Raw genomic sequence first — 18251 nt, 5'->3', positions numbered from 1 at the left:
AAAATACCGATTCCAACAAAAAGTTCGATTTTAGCAATTTTGGAGAACTTATTCTAGTGACTGTTTAGGTCAATTTTCCCAACGGAAAAGATTTAATAATATGCATAAAAGTGCTAAGTAAAATCTAGGAAAAGTAGAGACATCATTTCATAACATCGTCTTACAGATTTTCAAGTGTACAAGTTTAAATCGAAAATTTAAGATGATTTTATATGTATATACATTTATCACTTTCACATACTATTTTTGTTACAATTAAGTGCAGTGACAAGAGGGCCTACCATAAGCTCTTATTGCCAGCCTATGGACTACCTACAACTGAGATGCATCGCTTATTTATACTATAATATCAAATAAACGGGACAATTTTTAGATTTTATTTATTTTTAGCGGACCCGACAGACGTTGTCCTCAATGCTGCATGATATTTCGAGCGATTAGTATATTAAACAAAGTATGATAGTACCGACTGCAGCGCCATCTGCTGTGCTGATTTGTGAATCTAAACTACCCATGTCGTCACCCAAACTATATTTTGTATGCGTTGTAATTGTATGGTGGTTAAGTATTCTCAAAAGTAATTTTCTTAATTTTTTCTTCATAAGAACCTTCACCTGACAATAAAAAACACAACAAAAAAAACGAATTTGCGAAATCAGTCCATCCAGCCGTTCACGCGTGTTGCCGTGACCAAGGGTAATAGGGATTAGGATTTAGGGATTCATTTTTATATATTATGTAAAATGTAGATTATAGAATCATAGGTATGTCGAAGCAAGTTTGACAGTTAAATTTCAAAACATAGAATCCACATACATTATATCCAATTATCGTGTTTCTTTCGTTTTTGCGATTCCAATACGTTTCAGTTTATAGGAAGGAGGTCATGGTACGAAAAAATGTTATTGAATTTAGGAACCAAAACTCATCAGCATCTCAAGAATTGTTTTAAGAAAGCTCATGATAGGCCCCAACAACTTTTGTATACAAGTGATGTTTGACATTAAGAAGGATAAGAAATAAGAATTAAGAGTTGACACAAACAGGTGTCACTGACAGGTTAAATTAAAATAACTTGCAACACTATTAGTCGATGATTGATGATTCGCGTACGTCGTGCAAGTGAGGAGAAAGTAATTTGAAATATTTACCTATATTATTTGCATATAATAATCGAATCAATGAGTTATATCGCGTGATGAAGATTATTGCTGCAGTATTTGAAAAAAGTGTGTGCCAAAATAGATAGATGAACAAAATGTATGACTGTGCTTATTTAAATTGATTTTAATAGTGTATTTGTAATAAATATTAAAGCAGGATGCCGAGAGGGGAGAACCGACCGAGCGTCCTGTTATCTCGCGAAGAAAATGAACAGGTGTTTAGTCTTATAGGACCAAAATGTCAGGTAAGTTTTTACAAAAATTATGGCCTTCTGATAATCCTCTACCTATAGGCTACAGATTACATATCACGCCCTATCGGCCGATTATCAGTCATCACAGCATCGATAACGATATAATATTTGCAAAGTGTCTATTTTCGAGTTTTTAACATTCAACACTGTATTGAACTTGCTTACTTTTACTTTAACTTCTTTTTAAAAATAGTGTTGTCTAAGTGTACCTTGTATTAAAAGACAATGAAGTTTTATGATAAAATTGTCACATTCCCAATTTAATTTAACTCTTAATCTACCCAAATATTAATAAAAAATATAACACAATTTATAAATATAATCCAATCTCATCCACCAAAAATATTCTTGCTTTTGACTTTAATTATGATATTTTCCCATGCTTGCAACAGTAATAGTTTCTTTATTGTTAACTGTACAATGTAAGATTCACATTGGTCATTGACAATACATATCAGAATTCTTAACAATAAGAATTTTTTGTTCTTGGCCTCATATTATGTCTCTCTGATAAAATGGTTCTGTGAAATTTTCTCATTTCCTCAAAGTATTAGGCAAGATTAGTTTTATGTAATCCAGAGATAAGTTACTCATTCTTTGTCATCTTAATGGTAGAAATGATAACTCAATAAAACATTTCAAAGTAATTTATTTAAAAATATCATGTTTAGTACATAATAAAACTCTATGAGTCATATTAGGATGAAGCTATTGTCTCTTTACCATATGTTTTTTAATCATTCCAAATAATCAAAACACAATAATTGAAATTATAAAACAATAGATAACAAAATATGTATATAACTGGAATGGAAATATAGTAGTAAAATCATTAGTGTTATATATATAAGAAGCTATTCTTTTATTAAAACATATTTAAATATGTGTATAGGAAAGATATGTTTTAGATTCTGTACAGTCACATAAGTTTCAAGAATTTTTTATTGATTTTGTTTGATTTCTCTATCTTAATTATATGTTATACTGTGTGATAGAATAAATTTAAAAAAAATACTCTGATTATATAATTTTGAATTTATAGTTGTCTCTACTTTCTAAAGTTATGTAAATACAGATGACACTTAATACTCTTACATAATCATTTGTCATCATCAAAACTAGTTTTAGGACTAAAACATTTTAATCCACATCATTCTTTCCTTCTTTTCAATTCGATATTAATAAGCACAAATAAATCAGTCAATCCTTACAAAAAAAAATGTTCATAAAAAGTAACTTTATGGATAAAAAAGTTGATAGTATATTTCAGTACATCTTGTGTATTACATATACATACTTATAGTCTATTTACCACTGTTACTGTATCCATAATCATAGAGGAAGTTACTGTAAAGTCACCAGATTTAGATACCACACGATGTTACATATCTTGGAGTCTCTTCAAACATGTCATGCATACAAATGTTTTTATCGACACATTAACTTCTCAATGTACTTTATTAATGAACATTCTTAACCTTAATAAATATTTTGTCTGCAAGGTCTAGTTGAGAGTAATTTATTGCAACAAATATAGCCCTAATCTAAAACCCTAATAGGTATAGTAATAAGTTTATATATCAGCTTTTTATATATAACTCTTATACCTGAATAATCATTAATACAAGTATCACTGTAACTGAAACTTTGCATACATATATATACATACTATATAAAACATATAATTGTATAATATTTTGCAAACTAAATATTATTCTAGATACATTGATCATATGATATGATTCTAGAGATTTAAAGATCAATTTTTAAGTATAGTTTATGTGTATTAAATTTCACTAAAATTAGTGATGTTATGGTAATTATTTCATAAATTTTAATTTAATAAATACTATGTCTAACTACTTAACTATACTAATAAACTTATACTCTCAGCAAATTGTCTTTGGAATGTATTTATATAAGAAAATGAATATTACTATTTATATATGTGAATGTTTTTCAGAGTCTAGCTACTGCAGTAGTGCAGTTATTCACAACAGAAGGCCCAGGTCATACAGAATGGAAGAAAAAAGACACTGGCGTACTGTGCCTCATAAAGGACAATGCCAAAAGGTCCTATTTCTTCCGGATATATTGTCTATACCGGAAGACTATGATATGGGAACATGAGGTCTACATGCAAATAGAATATAGAAGTCCTAGACCATATTTACATACATTTGAAGCAGAGGTAATATTTTATTTTGTAGAATCTTATACGAATCTTATAAAAATACGGTGATGTAAAGTGGTGCGTAGTGATATTTATATGGCACAATTCCATTGCAATCCTGTTAAACTTTAAAGAGATTAGTCGCCCCTTTTCCGCTACGGACGTGGAAATGCAATTATGTTTTACCTTACTATAGTATAAAATTCGTAAAATATGACATCAATAGCAATTATTTAAAATCATTCAGCAGTTCCCGAGACCGAAACCCCAGCATGAAATATTTCGCTTGTAGCATAGTCCTCTTATTTTTTCCAGTCTTACTTTATTTAGGCAGGTTACACATGCACGACTGGCAAACACCTAGCGCTTAGCAACCAACTATAATTTCATCAGTTTCAAAAGTGCTCTGTTTTGTAGATCACTTAAGAATTTCAAAGCATGGAAAATTTGACAAGACCTGTTAAGAAAACCCGAAATCCTGTGCCACTTTAGAAACTATGGAGTTACAAAACTTTATTATGTTAGTGAATTAAAAATAAGTAATTATATTTCAGGAATACATGACAGCATTTAACTTCGCAAATGAAGATGAGGCGCGCGCCTTGAGAAACATTCTCATAGAGAAAATCGAAATGCGGAAAAAAAGACGCGAAGGTTCGTTGCCTTAACTTTCACTGTCGAGCCTTTTATTGAAGGTTATATATTAAAGCCTAGGCTTAGATCTTTAACTGTAGAGATACTACTATTAAGTTGTTACTCGAATAATATAAAGGTGCTCAAACTGGTATGTTGATAAAAAGAGAATGACTTGAAATTAAGTTGAATGTTCATGTGACAATGCTAGGTTTAATAAATATGTTTACATAAATGATATAAATATAACTGTTTAGTATTTTGCGTGCATTCTCAGCAATAACAGAAACACAAATTAAAAATAAATAAATGTTAAAGACCTTCTCGGATATAAAGAAAACCTTGATCTTTGAACGGCGTGAAAACGTCATCAAAGTAGATTTATGACACATTATTTTTTTTTACCTCTGACAAAATATCGCATTATATAATATAGTTTCCTTTAAATTATCCTAAATGGTCGCCTCGTTAAATTATATATTCATGGCTTAATTAATTTAATTATAATTTAGCCCCAATTAAGTAATTGGCAAATTGTAATAAATCCCGTGTGAATTTACGAAACATTAAATTTCCTTATAACTTATACGTAATATTCCTTCGCGATATCTTACCGCTTCAAATGACCAAATACGAAGTTTCTGGACCTTCCTGCCAAAGTAAAAATTGTTTCCAAATAAAAGGCACGGAAGGTTGATTAGTTGCCGCAACACGGGTGATTATTATAGCTATTAAACACATTAACACCAAATGCTAATGCGTGTGTATTGGGATATTAGGAAATTTATGTAGTCATTTTGTGGATACATTTATTAATTTTTAATTCGAACTATGCGGCATATTTATATTTTATCAATTCTTGTAAGGCCGGCAACGCACTCGCGAGCCCTCTGGCATTGAGAGTGTCCATGGGCGGCGGTATCACTTAACATCAGGTGAGCCTTCTGCCCGTTTGCCCCCTGTTCTATAAAAAAAAAACTATCAGTCTTGAGTTCATCTTCGTCGGTATGACTTTAAATAATATCCTACTACTGTATAGAGTTATGTAAATGCAAAAGAAATTCTAGATTTTAGCCAAATCTTAACTTATAGTAAGTCAAGGCAACATTTATTGGCTGATAAGGTGATTAGTATGTTTAAATGATCAGATCACGCAACTGAGTCAGACATGATATAATGATCGCGTGCTAACAATATGCTTGTGTACAAACACGTAGGCGGTGGAATGTATTGGTATCTACATCATTAAACATCTCGCATTATAGAATTGGATTTATCTTACACGAGAAATTAAGATTTATGTTTCTGTCTTGATGTTGTTTTTCATAGGCAAACAGGCCAGTCTATTAGTTAAATTTATCATCAAAAATATTTTGAGTTGAAATAAAAATATTATATTAGATTATATATGTATATATTATATATTAGTATAATAAAAATGTTATACATAAAGTTTAAAATATATGTATTACAGATAGACGTCATCGTTCTATGGAAGCGGCTAGAGCTAACAGTACAGGTTCGAATCAGTCTCGTATGAATGGAGTCGCCCACGCTCCACCACCCGCTCTACCACCCGCTCCTACGCCCGCTCCGCAACCCGTTCAGCCGCAGAAAACGAATACGATATCAAGTTAGTAATGCCACCTGGTTTACCTCGTATACTCTTGGATATGATTAGCATTTATTATATCTTTAGGCAGTGTTTTGGATGTGTTAATCAGGGAATTATTTTATATTAAAAATTAATATGATATGATACTTTAATAAGGAAAAGGATACTTTAATTTAATAAAATCCAAGAGGCTCTCTCTTTTAATAAATTTAAGAAATGTATTAAAGAAAAGCTGTGTAAAAAGTTAACGATTATGTAGTTGATAAAAGGGCCTGGGACTAGTGCTAGACAGGCTACTTCTAATTAATTTCCGATATTTGTTTTAAAATAAGTGTTGTTTGATGATTTGCTATTTTAAAAGAGTACCGAGAGTTTTTTACGCCGGCTTTTTCTCTCAGCCTACACCCTCTGTCTTCTTTGCGGATGAGTAGGGATGTCTACCGATTTAAATTTAATGACGTGGAATAAGTGATACCTGTATCTTATATTCCATAATAAACATATTCTTTTATTTTAATAGGTTATACACTAAAAGGCAAGAAACCGAAAGCGAGAAAGCTCACAAAAGCCGATATCGGCGCACCACAGGACTTCAAACATGTTTCACACGTTGGTTGGGATGCTGAAAAAGGTATGTTGTTCATATTTTTCTTACTACTTTACAATTGAAATTAAATTGTGTGTTTGTCGAATGTGTTTTGTGCAACAAAAAAATAATGCCAAGAAATATATAATATATGCTCTAACCTAATCTTTGTATCAATAGGTTTCGAATAATTAAAAAATCAATACTGCGTCCTGAAACAGATCGCTTAGCACTAACATATAACATAGTATTCACAGGACTTTAAAAAATTACATAAACATTATATATTTTGTAAGGAAAGTTCACGTTTCTTGGCACCTGGTATATTATGGTTTTGAATAGTCATAAATTACATTTTATTTTATTTATTATGTGCTTATCTAAATGCTGTTGTTGCCCACATGCGTCTGCGCAACCAACAATTCCTTCTCGATAAAAAAAAGTCGTACTCATTAGGTTAAATTCATGGCTTAAAAAGTAAACACTTTATTTCCAGGGTTTGATGTCGGCAACCTTCCGGAAGCGGATATGCGTTCGTTCTTCTCGAAAGCGGGAATAAGTGATATTCAGCTTATCGATCGGGATACGCGACAATTTATTTACGATTTCATCAACACTCATGGAGGATACGATGCCGTCAAGGAGGAGTTGCATGAAGAGCCACCTAAATGTAAGTTTTTTTTTCTATTTACCTTTGCCGTTTATTATTTTTCTAACCCATACAGTAAATGTCATATAATCGGACCAAGATGGTTCATTTATACTATAAAGAAACATATGTGTCGAATTGTAGAGCTTCTCATTAGGGTTAGTGGAAAAAATAATATAAATAAAACATTTTCTTTTCATATTTCAACATGTAATTTTTATTATACAAATATTTTGATTTATTATTATAATTACTTAGTACCGACCGTAGGAGACCATTGGTCTCCAAAATTATATTTTTATTTTTTTAAATTTTATGCAAATAAGTTTAAAATAAATTATATTACTATGTTGTCGCAGATTCCCCCCGCAGTGGGGCGGTGCCTCCCCCACCGCCTGCTCCTCCCGTGCCTTCGAGAGCGCCGCACGCGCATCCGCCCGCCCCACGTAAGTATTACCATTATTTTCACAAAATCTCATATCATCGAAAGCGTTCATACAAGAAATAATATGTATTTGAATAGTATTATGATTTGACTGGAACGATTTTGATGAAATTTTTTGTGTGTGTTCAAGGGGATCTGGGAATGGTTTAGATTCACAAATCAGCCCGCCAGATGGCGCTGCAGATGGTTCTTTCATACTTTGCTTTACTAATCGCTTGAAATATCATGCAGGACAACGTCTGTCGGGTCCACTAGTATATATATATATATATATATATTTGACTAGTCACGCACGCAAGCCCATGTACCGAATTTGATTTTGTGTGAATTAAAAAATTCTTGTAAAGTATATAATTTTGGGAGATTTCATAATAAAATTTTAGGTTTCATTTTAAATATTAAAGATGTATTTGTTGTTTAGTGAATTTCGTAATTTTGCTTTGGTGGAACAGAAAGAAATAAGGACAAATATAAATATTTCATAATTATTCTTATATTCGATATTTTACACTACGAAGAATTGTGAAAAAATAATTATTGTTCAGCGTCCAGGGCGCCTCCTCCGCCCCCGGCACGGGCGGTGCCGCCTCCCCCGCCACCCCCCGCTATTACAGCGCCACGGAACCCGCCGCCGCCCCGCCCGAACCAACGTAAGTACATAATAATTTGTCATAGAATAAAGTTATTTTTGTATTCGTGAACTGTATGTACAATATATAGCAACTGTTTTACAATTTCTATAAATTACTATATAATATATTCCTTATCCGTTTCGTCAGAAATTTCGTTTCGAAGGACCAAAACATTTGGCATACATTTATCATTTATTAAACTATAGTGGTATGCTTAAGTTCATTTGAATATTTGATAGCTCCATCTGGTGGCCCTCCGTCGGTGCCGCCTCCTCCGCCACCCAGCGCTGCGCCGCCCGCCCCGCCTCCGCCTCCTCCTGCCCCAGCGCCGCCGCCCGCCCCGCCCATGCCGGCAGAAGCCAGCAACGACCCTAGGGCGGCCCTCATGGATAGCATACGCAACGGGAATAAGACTTTACGGGTATAATATATAAAAATTAATTTGATCTACGATAATATCCAAATAATTTTCCCGTCTGTTAATGAGTGATATCAATATCATTACATTTTATATACTCAAGTATATAAAATGTAAGAATGAATAGTAAGAAAACTAACTGTTTTTACAAATTAGTTATATAACTGCCCAAAAGAGGAACCCATACTGTGTTGCTCAAAGAATTAGTATTAATTATTTTTCTTAATATTTTCTTCAGAAAGTTGAAGCGGTCGCTAAACAGCCAGCCAATGAAGATAGCAGAAGTAATTTGCTCAGCGAAATAAGACAGGGATTTAACTTGAGAGCCGTAAGTTATTTTTTCTCACATGAAATCAAGTGTTGCTTATAATCGAATGCTTTTGTTTTACCTAATAATAGTTTCGTCTTAAGAATATCTGTTGTACGTATATTTTCTCCTTTAAGTTATAGTTCGTTTGTTTCTCTAAGATAACTAGACTTTGCGTCAAATATTATGGATTGCTTCAAATCATTTACGTTCGTTATTTGCGTATATATTTTTACTAGCCGTTTCCCGCCCGCTTTGTGGGGCGAATTAAAATAGGAAATAAATAAAATTTTATGTTTCATTATTATAATTTTATTCATATTTTTATTATTCTTCTTTTTAACTTCCCGCTAAGAAAATTGAAAATTTTCGAAAATCGAGTTTTTAACAGATGTTGACGTTTTGAGGTTCTAGGAAGCCTCCCCGAATGTTTCCGCGGTGAAGTCCGTAAAAAAGTAAATGTATAAATTTTCAAAAGTAAAACAGCAATAAAAAAATTAAGTTATGTTGGAATTTAAAAAATAAATAGCCATAAACCATCTAAACTTCGCATCGAATGGCAGTAGTTTCATGTCGATACGATCAGTGGTTTAGGCGTGAAGGAGCCACAAACGAAGACCATTTATATATATATAGATAATTCTAAACTCATTGGTACAGGTAAAGCCCCCCAGCACAAACCAAGTGACGGAAGATAGACCTCCCACGTGCGGCCTAGCGGGCGCTCTCGCTAAAGCTTTACAGGAACGTGCACGAGCCATACATTCATCGGACTCCGAAGACAGCGAAACTACTAGCGACGGAGAGTGGGACGATTAGACATCTCTTACAAAAGCCCTTCCTCCGGTTTTAGCAAAACTGAACCTTTGTATGTGAGGCGATGACATAGTGAGTGTTTTAAGTAGCTCTTTGATGATTATTATTGTTGATTCATCCTCTTGATAAAGCTTACACATCTGTTATATTGATATTGTCTTTGGTGTACGCGTTTCACGTTGCAATATCTATTTATACGCGAATTATTTTAATCAACGTTTTGATGACTCATGGTCAGCGAGAGGTATTTTACTATTTGGTGATTTAAACCTATTTAAATATTGCCATATGAACTCCATCATGCCGCGAAGTTGTTATTTGGAATCCGCTGGAATTTTACAATTCAATCTCCTAGTTTCGGGAGCGCTCAAGTATTACGTAACGAATTTTGGGAGGGGGGGTTCCTTTTGTGTAAAACGTTACGATGCGGGGCGGGGATTGAATTAAGCGTTATTGTTAATATTATTCGAATTTCCAGTACTTTACACCACATAATGGTAACTTTTAGGTATAAAGAGTACCTAATCTCAATTGTTGTCAATAATCTCCAAAAATTGCGTGACGTAATACTTGAACGATTAACTGTACTTATGTGGGACTCGTAATGTCAGGTTTTGTTAATATTGTTATAACTCGCGTTTTAATACTATTCTCTTTGAGATTAACATTGCCTATTAAGCAGAAATATAATGACAAATGATGTGCCAAGGGTAAGAAATTGCGGAAAATCTATGTATGGTTGTTTTAGAAAAATGTGTAAAATATTAATCAAGCATAACAAATAAAGTGCTCAAAAAGCTAACCCAAATATGTATTGAATAACAATTATTTTAGCAGGTCCATATTTCATCATATAGCTGCTTCGTTGATAGTAATTAAATTAATTTGAAATTCAGTATAACTGTATACCACATGTAATGTGACCCGCCCAAAACTTCTAGGATAATTTTATTTTAATGATAAAATAGTAATTATAATCTTGTACATAGTTTTTCATTAGGCAAAGGACTGAAGAAAAACGTTGGTGATTATAAAAGTACCTTAATTCTTCTAATAACTAGGTGTCGTAAATTTAATATTTTCGAGTCGCTAATTATAATCTTATTCATCTTACTATTAATTTGTTCGAACATATATGTCTACTTTATTTCAAGGTCTATTTTATATGTATGTATTAATTCTTGTGATGAAAATTAAGACTTTAGTCTTCTTTTACTTATACTTTTTCACAACAAAATTATTTGACTGTTTTAGTAATACGGAATTTATTTTGTTGTGTAATTGTATAACCTTCTTTTTCCATTGTCTCATTTTTATGGCATATTTCATGAATAATTTGACGGATTATTTCAGTGTTTTTTTGTATTTTAAGTATTATCGTCTAGTATTCTATTTATTTTCATTTAAATTTTAAAACAATGTTTGTCATGTAACCTGATTTAGGTGTCGTATATTTTCGAGTATTATAATCTTATTAATCTAACTATTAATTTGTTGGAACATAATGTCTACTTTATTTCAAGGTCTATTTTTAATTCTTGTCGTGGAAATTAAGACTTTAGTATTCTTTTAATTATACATTTTCACAACATAGTTATTTGACTGTTTTAGTAATTGTATTAACTTTTTTTCCATTGTCTCATTTTTATGGCATATTTCATGAATAATTTGTCAGATTAATTCAGTGTATTTTGTATTTTAAGTATTATCGTCTAGTATTCTATTTATTTTCATTTAAAGCAATGTTAGTCATGTAACCTAAATGTACATAAAAATGTAAAGCATATTTTTTTAAAATAGTTTTGTATCTGCCGGCATAATATAAAAGCTAGCAATAACTATTGTACCACCTGTAAACACTTTGTTGAATTAATAAATTATTATTAATCCGATGAGTTTATTTTTCGGCTGTGGTACTGAATAATAAACAAAGTATAGTTTGCCTTTATTTGACATTCTAAAATACATATCAATTAAATGCACCAATATCCCTTGGTCACTATCTACAGTAATCCTGTTAAGATTATTTAGTGCATAACTAAAGTGTATCAAAAATGTTGAAATATTTTAATAAACAGTTGTCTATCACTAAGATTAGCGTTTTTTTCTACCAATACATACCTTATATTTAGGAACTCTTAAATCTATTGTTTAGTGACCAACGAATTTGAGAGCCCGTTCATCATATAGAGAAAATAACAATAATAAAGTGACAGTATTTAGTCATATATAAATGAGTTTTAACAACATTGTTCCTAGTGCACTTACTTACGAGCCCCGATGCAAAATAGTTCGTCTAGTGTGAAATTTTCTCTGAGATTTGTTTCTAACTTCATTATTTTTGTATATCTATATAAAATATTAAGCTGTTCTACTATCACATGTCGCGTTACTTATGCAATTTTTTTTAAAATTATGAACCAATAAACTATTTTAGCTTTTTAAATTTATACATATCCTGTTTTAAATTTGAAGAAGTTATAAGCAAAATAGTTCGTCTACCGGTGAGTAAAATAAGATTATTCCTTCTTTGAACAATTATGTTGCATAATTTAAATTTGTTAAAGTTATTGAACGACTTCTTGTTTGAAGAAAACTGGTCGACCACGCATCACAAGTGCAGTAGAAAACAGAATCCTGAGGAAAATTATCAAAAATAATCGTCGTGTTCGAGCTGAAGAAATTACGGGGAAATGGAAGGACATGATTCACAAAGACGTCTCAGTTGATACTTGCAAAAGAGTCCTAAAAAGATAGAAAAAAGATGGGTTACGGATTTTATACCGCTAAGAAGAAACCACTGTTGACTGCTGTACAAAAGAAAAAGAGGTTGAAGTTTACTCGTGATCATTTAAATTGGACTTCCGATCAGTGGTGTAGTATCATTTTGAGTGACGAGTCCAAATTTGAAGTGGCAGTCGGCGATGTAAGGAAAAAAGTGATTCGGAACAAAAATGAGGCATGTCATACTGAATGTCTCAAACGCAAAGTAGAGTTTCCGGCGTCTCTTATGATATGGGGCTACATGTCTGTACAAGGTGTTGGTGGTATGCAGTTTGTCGATGGTTCTATCAATGCTGCAAGGTATCAAAACCTTTTCGAAGAGAATTACCTGCCCTAATTCTATTCCGTCACTTAAACATTTTTCATCAGGATGGTGCCTCCTGCCATACTGCAAGGATAACAAAGACGTGGCTACTGGCGAAAAGCATCCCTATAATCGAATGGCGATCTAACAGCCCGGACTTGGCGCCGATCGAAACCCTATGGTGGAAAATGAAAAATGTACTCCGTAAAAATCCATCAAGATTGAAGAGCGACTTAAAGGCTAATCTCTTGGCGGTCTGGGAGTCAATTAAGATTTAAGCCTGAGCAGTGTGCAGCGTTGGTTGCAATGCCTCTACACATATTAGCTGTCATTGAGAGCAAAGGTGACACAACTAAGTGGTAGACGAACTATTTTACGTGAGTGACAAGGGTAGACGAATACTTTAGCGTTGTTTTTTAAAATATTTTTTATGTTATTTAAATTCAATTAACTTTAAATAAAAATAAACTTTAAAATGTGGTTTACTTTTTATTTAACGTTTTTAATTATATACTATATACCATATTTACTCTTCTTTCCATACTAGACGAACTATTTTGCATCGGGGCTCGTACAATTATTGATAATGGTTGCGAATTCCTACGTAGATAATCAAATTTTTAAATATAGTCTATTGCCATTCAATTACTTCTAAACCTATTGTTCAGAATTTTTACTTCACACTCAAATGCAATATTACGTATCGCGGCAATTGCCTATCGCGGGCAATTGTCAAGTCAATGTATGGTGATAAGCATGCATTTTCTTTCTTCCCTCTTAAATTTTACAATATGTTATCTTAAAGCAGAAATAAATCATCACGTACCCAAGTTTCTTATGCACTACAAACATCTATTCCGAAACATGAAAAACCCTATTTTTTTTCACTTTATCTGAATTGTATCCAATTGCTTTTGTTTAATTACAAGCTATTTTTATATCTTTGGCTAGGTGCAATTTAATTTTACCTTATTAATTAATTTATGTAATTAAATTACACGCAGATCAATTATTTATATTAAATTTAGTTCTCATATAGTCATAATTATTGTATGTTAATAAAAAATAATGTCAGCACTAATTTTATACTATAAAGTTTATCTAAGTTTCCGTCACATTATTAAAAGTTCACAGTGCACAAACGCTTGTCAATTGAGCTACGCTTCGTTCACTCTAAAAGTTTCGTCTGTTCGAGGGTCAAAATTTCCATTGCACGTGATGGTTTAAAGAGTGAATAATATTTTCACCGTTTTGAAGATATCCATATTACAGGCAGTCCTCGACGTACGTCGAACAATGTTTTGACACTATTTCTCAAGCATACGTCATTTGTTTCGATTTCCGGCATAGGAGAATTCACTTGTCTTGTGCAAATTTGGAGAATGCCATGAAAATTTTGGAAGAAAATGACCCTAGTATTGAGAGAAGTTTCAACGTTAATAACAAAATTTGTGCAGCCTATCAGTGTTACCAAGATCTGTATGATAGCAAGAAAGAAGCGAAGCAATCTAGAATTTATAGTTTCTTTAAGACAAAAGTTTAATTTATTATTCCTCACTACATATTTTGGTTACATATAAAAGATTTATAATTATTAATTAAATTAAATAACACACAAATACCAAAAATAACTAAATTTCTAGTTGTATAAGTGCATATACATATAATTATTTTAAGAACTTACTTCTGATAATAAACTATGTATATCCTTTGTTATAAATGCAGTTTTTTTTTTATTTCGAGTCCGTGTGGAACTTAATCCTTAAGTTTTACATGTAAACATACGAAAAAAATTGTCACGACTTACGTCGCGTTTTAGAACCTAACATGACGGAAGTACGAGGACTGCCTGTACTCAATAGGTGGGTCTGTCAATTTTAGCTCATAATGTTATAACCAACTTTATATGTAGATGGAAGTAAATGACTTTAATTCCTACCTCTTCCTAAATAGCTAATAAAGTAGGTAACTAGTAGGTCTTCTTTGACTGAAACTAATTATGATTATACAATACTCTTATATTATAAAACATTAGCCTAGGCTAAGACATATTTTGGGTCGCAGAACCATAGATGAATCCCCTCCACTGTCGCTCAGCAGCCCACTTCTTACGTGACGGGTGTTGCTAGCTACTTTTAATAATGGCAGCTATTTTGATTATTTATATATATACCAAGAAAGGTTGAAACGAAACACAAACCTTCCTGCCTTAGGTGCAATCAATATGGATTCAAAAATATACAATTTTAAATTACAACACCGCTAATTTATATTCATATAAATTTCCTTGAAATGAAAATCATTATATTTAAAAGCATAACTAACAAAGTTTTTTTAAATGCAGTAAAAAATACAATATTGTAAAGATTAGACCCTACAATACTATTGGTTCTCTTTTACTTAATTATTACATATAATTAAAAAGTAGATTAAATGTCGCAATTTCTGTTCAGTTGATCAAAGTTCTGTTAATAATTCCAAAACAGAGATTAGTTTTTATGGCACAAGTACTATTTTTTTCTTCATACCAACATATTACATACATATTTAGAGTATGCTACGAAAAATTATATTTTCACGTCTGAATCATTTTAAAGAAACATTCTTAGTCAGAAGTATGATATTCACGAAAGTCAATCGTCATCAATAGTAATAACTGAAGAAGGATTCTCTTGATAACCAACGGAGTCGTCATCCGTAAGTTCAACGATACAATTATCATCTTTCTTTTCCACCTCTTCGACATTAATAACCTCTTTTCTCTCATACAAGGAGAGCACATCAGAAATGATTGGCGCATGTACCATCTCGTGCAGTGAGCTTTCAGCCGTATCTATTGAGTTTTGACTGTCTTCATTTTGAGGCAATTCGTTGTCATCATCTGCTTCATCTTCGTCTTCACCATATCCATAGTACTTTTCGTCATCTTTTTCATCCAATGGAATATAGGTATTAATAAGTAACGGAAGATTGGCATCGCTTATAAACACTTTCGTAGGATCACTATCTTCTTTATCGCACGTGTGTTGTGAAAACACTTTACTAGAAGTGAAGTATTTGCTACATAGCTGACACTGATTTAACAAATGAGCTCGATAGTGGTTGTGTAGATTCGGGAAATTATCGCCACATACTTCACATTTTTCAGGCTTAACTGTAGTTCTATAATGCATCTTCTTAGTAGATTTGTGTACAGACTTCATGTGGCGCATGAAAGGACCATATTGAACAAATTGCTCTTTACAAATACGACATCGTATAGGATGTTTCTTATACTTTCGACTTCGATGAGAAAACGCGTGAATGTTGAAAGCGTCAATGGTTTTGAACTTAAGAATACAGAACCTACACGATATTGAACCGGATCCTTTATGTAATTGATCATGTTTCTTTTTAGTTTTCTGAGTTATCGGTTTAAAACAAAATTTGCATTCCTCATATTTTGGTCGAATATCATTCTCAACGTTGCCGTCGACCTCATCTTCACTATCGATATGACAAATGTGATTATCAAAATCGGTTCGCGAGTAAAAGTACTCCCCGCATTTTTTACATCTATTTTCCTCGTGATAAGAAAGATGCCGATGCAAGTTAAAAAACATTTTGTTGCAAATGTTGCACTTTTCTTCGATTGACTCCTTTGGGTATACGACCCACTCCTTATCATCGCCGTGGTCGTCCCGCATGTGGTATATGAACTCTCTGAAAGCTACAAATGTTTTATCGCAGTGCTCGCACTTTGTAGGGTTCTCTACGTTAAGTTGTGCGAAGTGGTGATTTTTATGTTTTCTGTAAACCGTCAAGGTGTTAAACTTCCTGTTACAGTATAAGCATCCAAAATACCCAATAGTTCTATGGTAAAGTTTATGGTTGGTCAATGCATACTCATTCTCGAAAACTCTAAAGCAATAGTCACACACGAGGTCCTTCTTACTTTCAGTTGCCTCCTTGAAAGATTTTACTCCATGTTGAGTTCGCAAATGGCAATCCAACTTTACTTGTAAATGGAATGCCTTATAACAAATTTCACATTTAACCTTTCTTGGGTAAATCTCGGTATCGCCGATTAGCTTTTTCTTCTCGCAGCTGAACGCTAAGTGTCCCTCCAAAAACCTTAGAGTGCTAAAGTAATCGAAGCAGTAGTTGCATCGAAGGGAATTATGGTAGTCGATGTGTCTTTCATAGTTTCCTTTACTGGCAAGAACTTTAAAACAGATGGAGCATTGTAGTTCTTTAAGAGGTCCATTAAGGTTTTGACTATTTCTCTCAGCGATCCAGGTTTCTTCGATGTTATGTGAGTCACGTAAGTGATAATGAAGATCGTAACCGCGAGAGAACGTTTTATCACAATGCTGACACTTCAGTGGCTCGTCTATGTATTTCTGAGTCAAATGTCCTTTAATATGGATTCTATGGCTTTTCAGAGAAATGGTCTTCTTTCCGCAGAATTTACACTTGAAAAATTCGGGCTTACGCAAATGCGCCTCTTCGTGGTGTTGCAATCTGCGCTCGTCAAGGAACACTTTGGCGCATAATTTGCACGGGTAGTACATTTGAGGCGGAGCGTCCGGATCTTCTTTGATCATTTTGCTCTGGGGATGAGTTCGGCGCAAGTGACGTATCAGTTTGACCACATCCGGATAGAACCTAGTGCAGATTGGGCACTTCACTTTACCCTTTCTGAGCTTTTCGATTCGTTTTTTGTGTGACTGATGGTCGAAATTATGTCCTTTAATATGTCTTCGGAAATAATCTTCCGCAATAAAACCTTTTCCGCAAATATGACACTTATAGGGACCATTTTCGTCTTCGAAGTGAGATCGCTCATGGACTTTGAGCCGAACTTTGTTGGTGAATTGTAAGTGACATATATCGCACTCGTGACGTGCTCCATACAGTAAAGTTTTAGAATTATGCCAGCTCATGTGGCATTTAAGCGAGGCTTCAGATTCGCATACTTTATTGCATATTTTGCAAGTATGAGTTCCATCGAAGGCAGTCTTATCAGCAGTGGTGGGTAATACAGATCCGATTACTGTGTTGTTTGCCGATTCCCCTCGTTTGAAATGGATAGCCATATGAGTCAGGTAGACTCTTCTAGTTTGAAAGACTTTCTTACAAATGGAACACTCATAGTCTTTGGTCTTAAATCGAGTCTGTTTATGGTAATTCATATGCATTTGCGCAGCACGGAGATGCTTGCTTTTCCTATTACAGATGGGGCAAGTCAAGTGTTTAGGATCAAGGTTTGGGTCGTTATAATGTTCTTTCATATGAATTTTGTAATGGCACTGGAATCTAAATGTCTGTGAACAAAATATAAGTCATATTAAATTAATCGGTAGATCAAAAATAAAATATGTAACCGTAATATAACAGAAATAGTAGAAAGTAGATCAGACAGAGAAAAATCCGGATTAGCTTATTATTTAAATCCTTATTGTGAAATACCGAAAAAATAAAAATTTTAGG

At 33.0% G+C, this 18251-nt stretch overlaps 2 protein-coding genes across 7 annotated transcripts in view; one reads left to right on the top strand and one right to left on the bottom strand.

Annotated features, from left to right (window-relative positions):
* The window catches only part of LOC125050832 (zinc finger protein 729-like), a 43114-nt gene that overhangs the window by 16834 nt on the left and 8029 nt on the right, over nucleotides 1–18251 (bottom strand). Inside the window, exon 5 of one of the 3 annotated variants that reach the window (XM_047650872.1) lies at nucleotides 11625–18085. The exons of the other annotated variants lie outside the window; for them this stretch is intronic. Coding sequence (XP_047506828.1) covers nucleotides 15413–18085 — 2673 coding nt within the window. The 3' untranslated portion in view covers nucleotides 11625–15412. Of the gene's footprint in view, nucleotides 1–11624; nucleotides 18086–18251 lie in introns of those variants that run through there. 3 annotated transcript variants of the gene reach the window in all.
* LOC125050835 (neural Wiskott-Aldrich syndrome protein-like) lies at nucleotides 1069–9956 on the top strand. Of its 4 annotated transcripts, none has more exons than XM_047650881.1 (12): nucleotides 1069–1133; nucleotides 1318–1408; nucleotides 3381–3608; nucleotides 4145–4244; nucleotides 5698–5856; nucleotides 6359–6469; nucleotides 6921–7094; nucleotides 7433–7519; nucleotides 8064–8168; nucleotides 8390–8571; nucleotides 8807–8896; nucleotides 9536–9956. In XM_047650881.1, exons 2-12 carry the CDS (start codon nucleotides 1322–1324, stop codon nucleotides 9692–9694), a joined length of 1482 nt encoding a protein of 493 aa, XP_047506837.1. In that variant the 5' UTR covers nucleotides 1069–1133; nucleotides 1318–1321; the 3' UTR covers nucleotides 9695–9956. The 4 variants fall into 4 exon arrangements, with proteins under 4 accessions (XP_047506837.1, XP_047506835.1, XP_047506834.1 ...); XM_047650879.1 differs by having other exon boundaries at nucleotides 1088–1229; nucleotides 1321–1408; XM_047650878.1 differs by having other exon boundaries at nucleotides 1088–1229.

The sequence above is a fragment of the Pieris napi genome, chromosome 7, assembly GCF_905475465.1.
Source record: "Pieris napi chromosome 7, ilPieNapi1.2, whole genome shotgun sequence".
In the NCBI taxonomy this organism is placed as follows: domain Eukaryota; kingdom Metazoa; phylum Arthropoda; class Insecta; order Lepidoptera; family Pieridae; genus Pieris; species Pieris napi.
The sequence above is the reverse complement of the archived record's forward strand: the minus strand, read 5'-3'. Positions and strand labels throughout refer to the sequence as shown.

Bases quoted from the DNA above. Each gene is read 5' to 3' on its own strand.
- LOC125050835 (XM_047650881.1), top strand. From the start codon at position 1,322: ATGCCGAGAGGGGAGAACCGACCGAGCGTCCTGTTATCTCGCGAAGAA. The intron at 1,409-3,380 runs GTAAGTTTTTAC...AATGTTTTTCAG, and splicing joins TTATAGGACCAAAATGTCAG to AGTCTAGCTACTGCAGTAGT. The intron at 6,470-6,920 runs GTATGTTGTTCA...CTTTATTTCCAG, and splicing joins TGGTTGGGATGCTGAAAAAG to GGTTTGATGTCGGCAACCTT.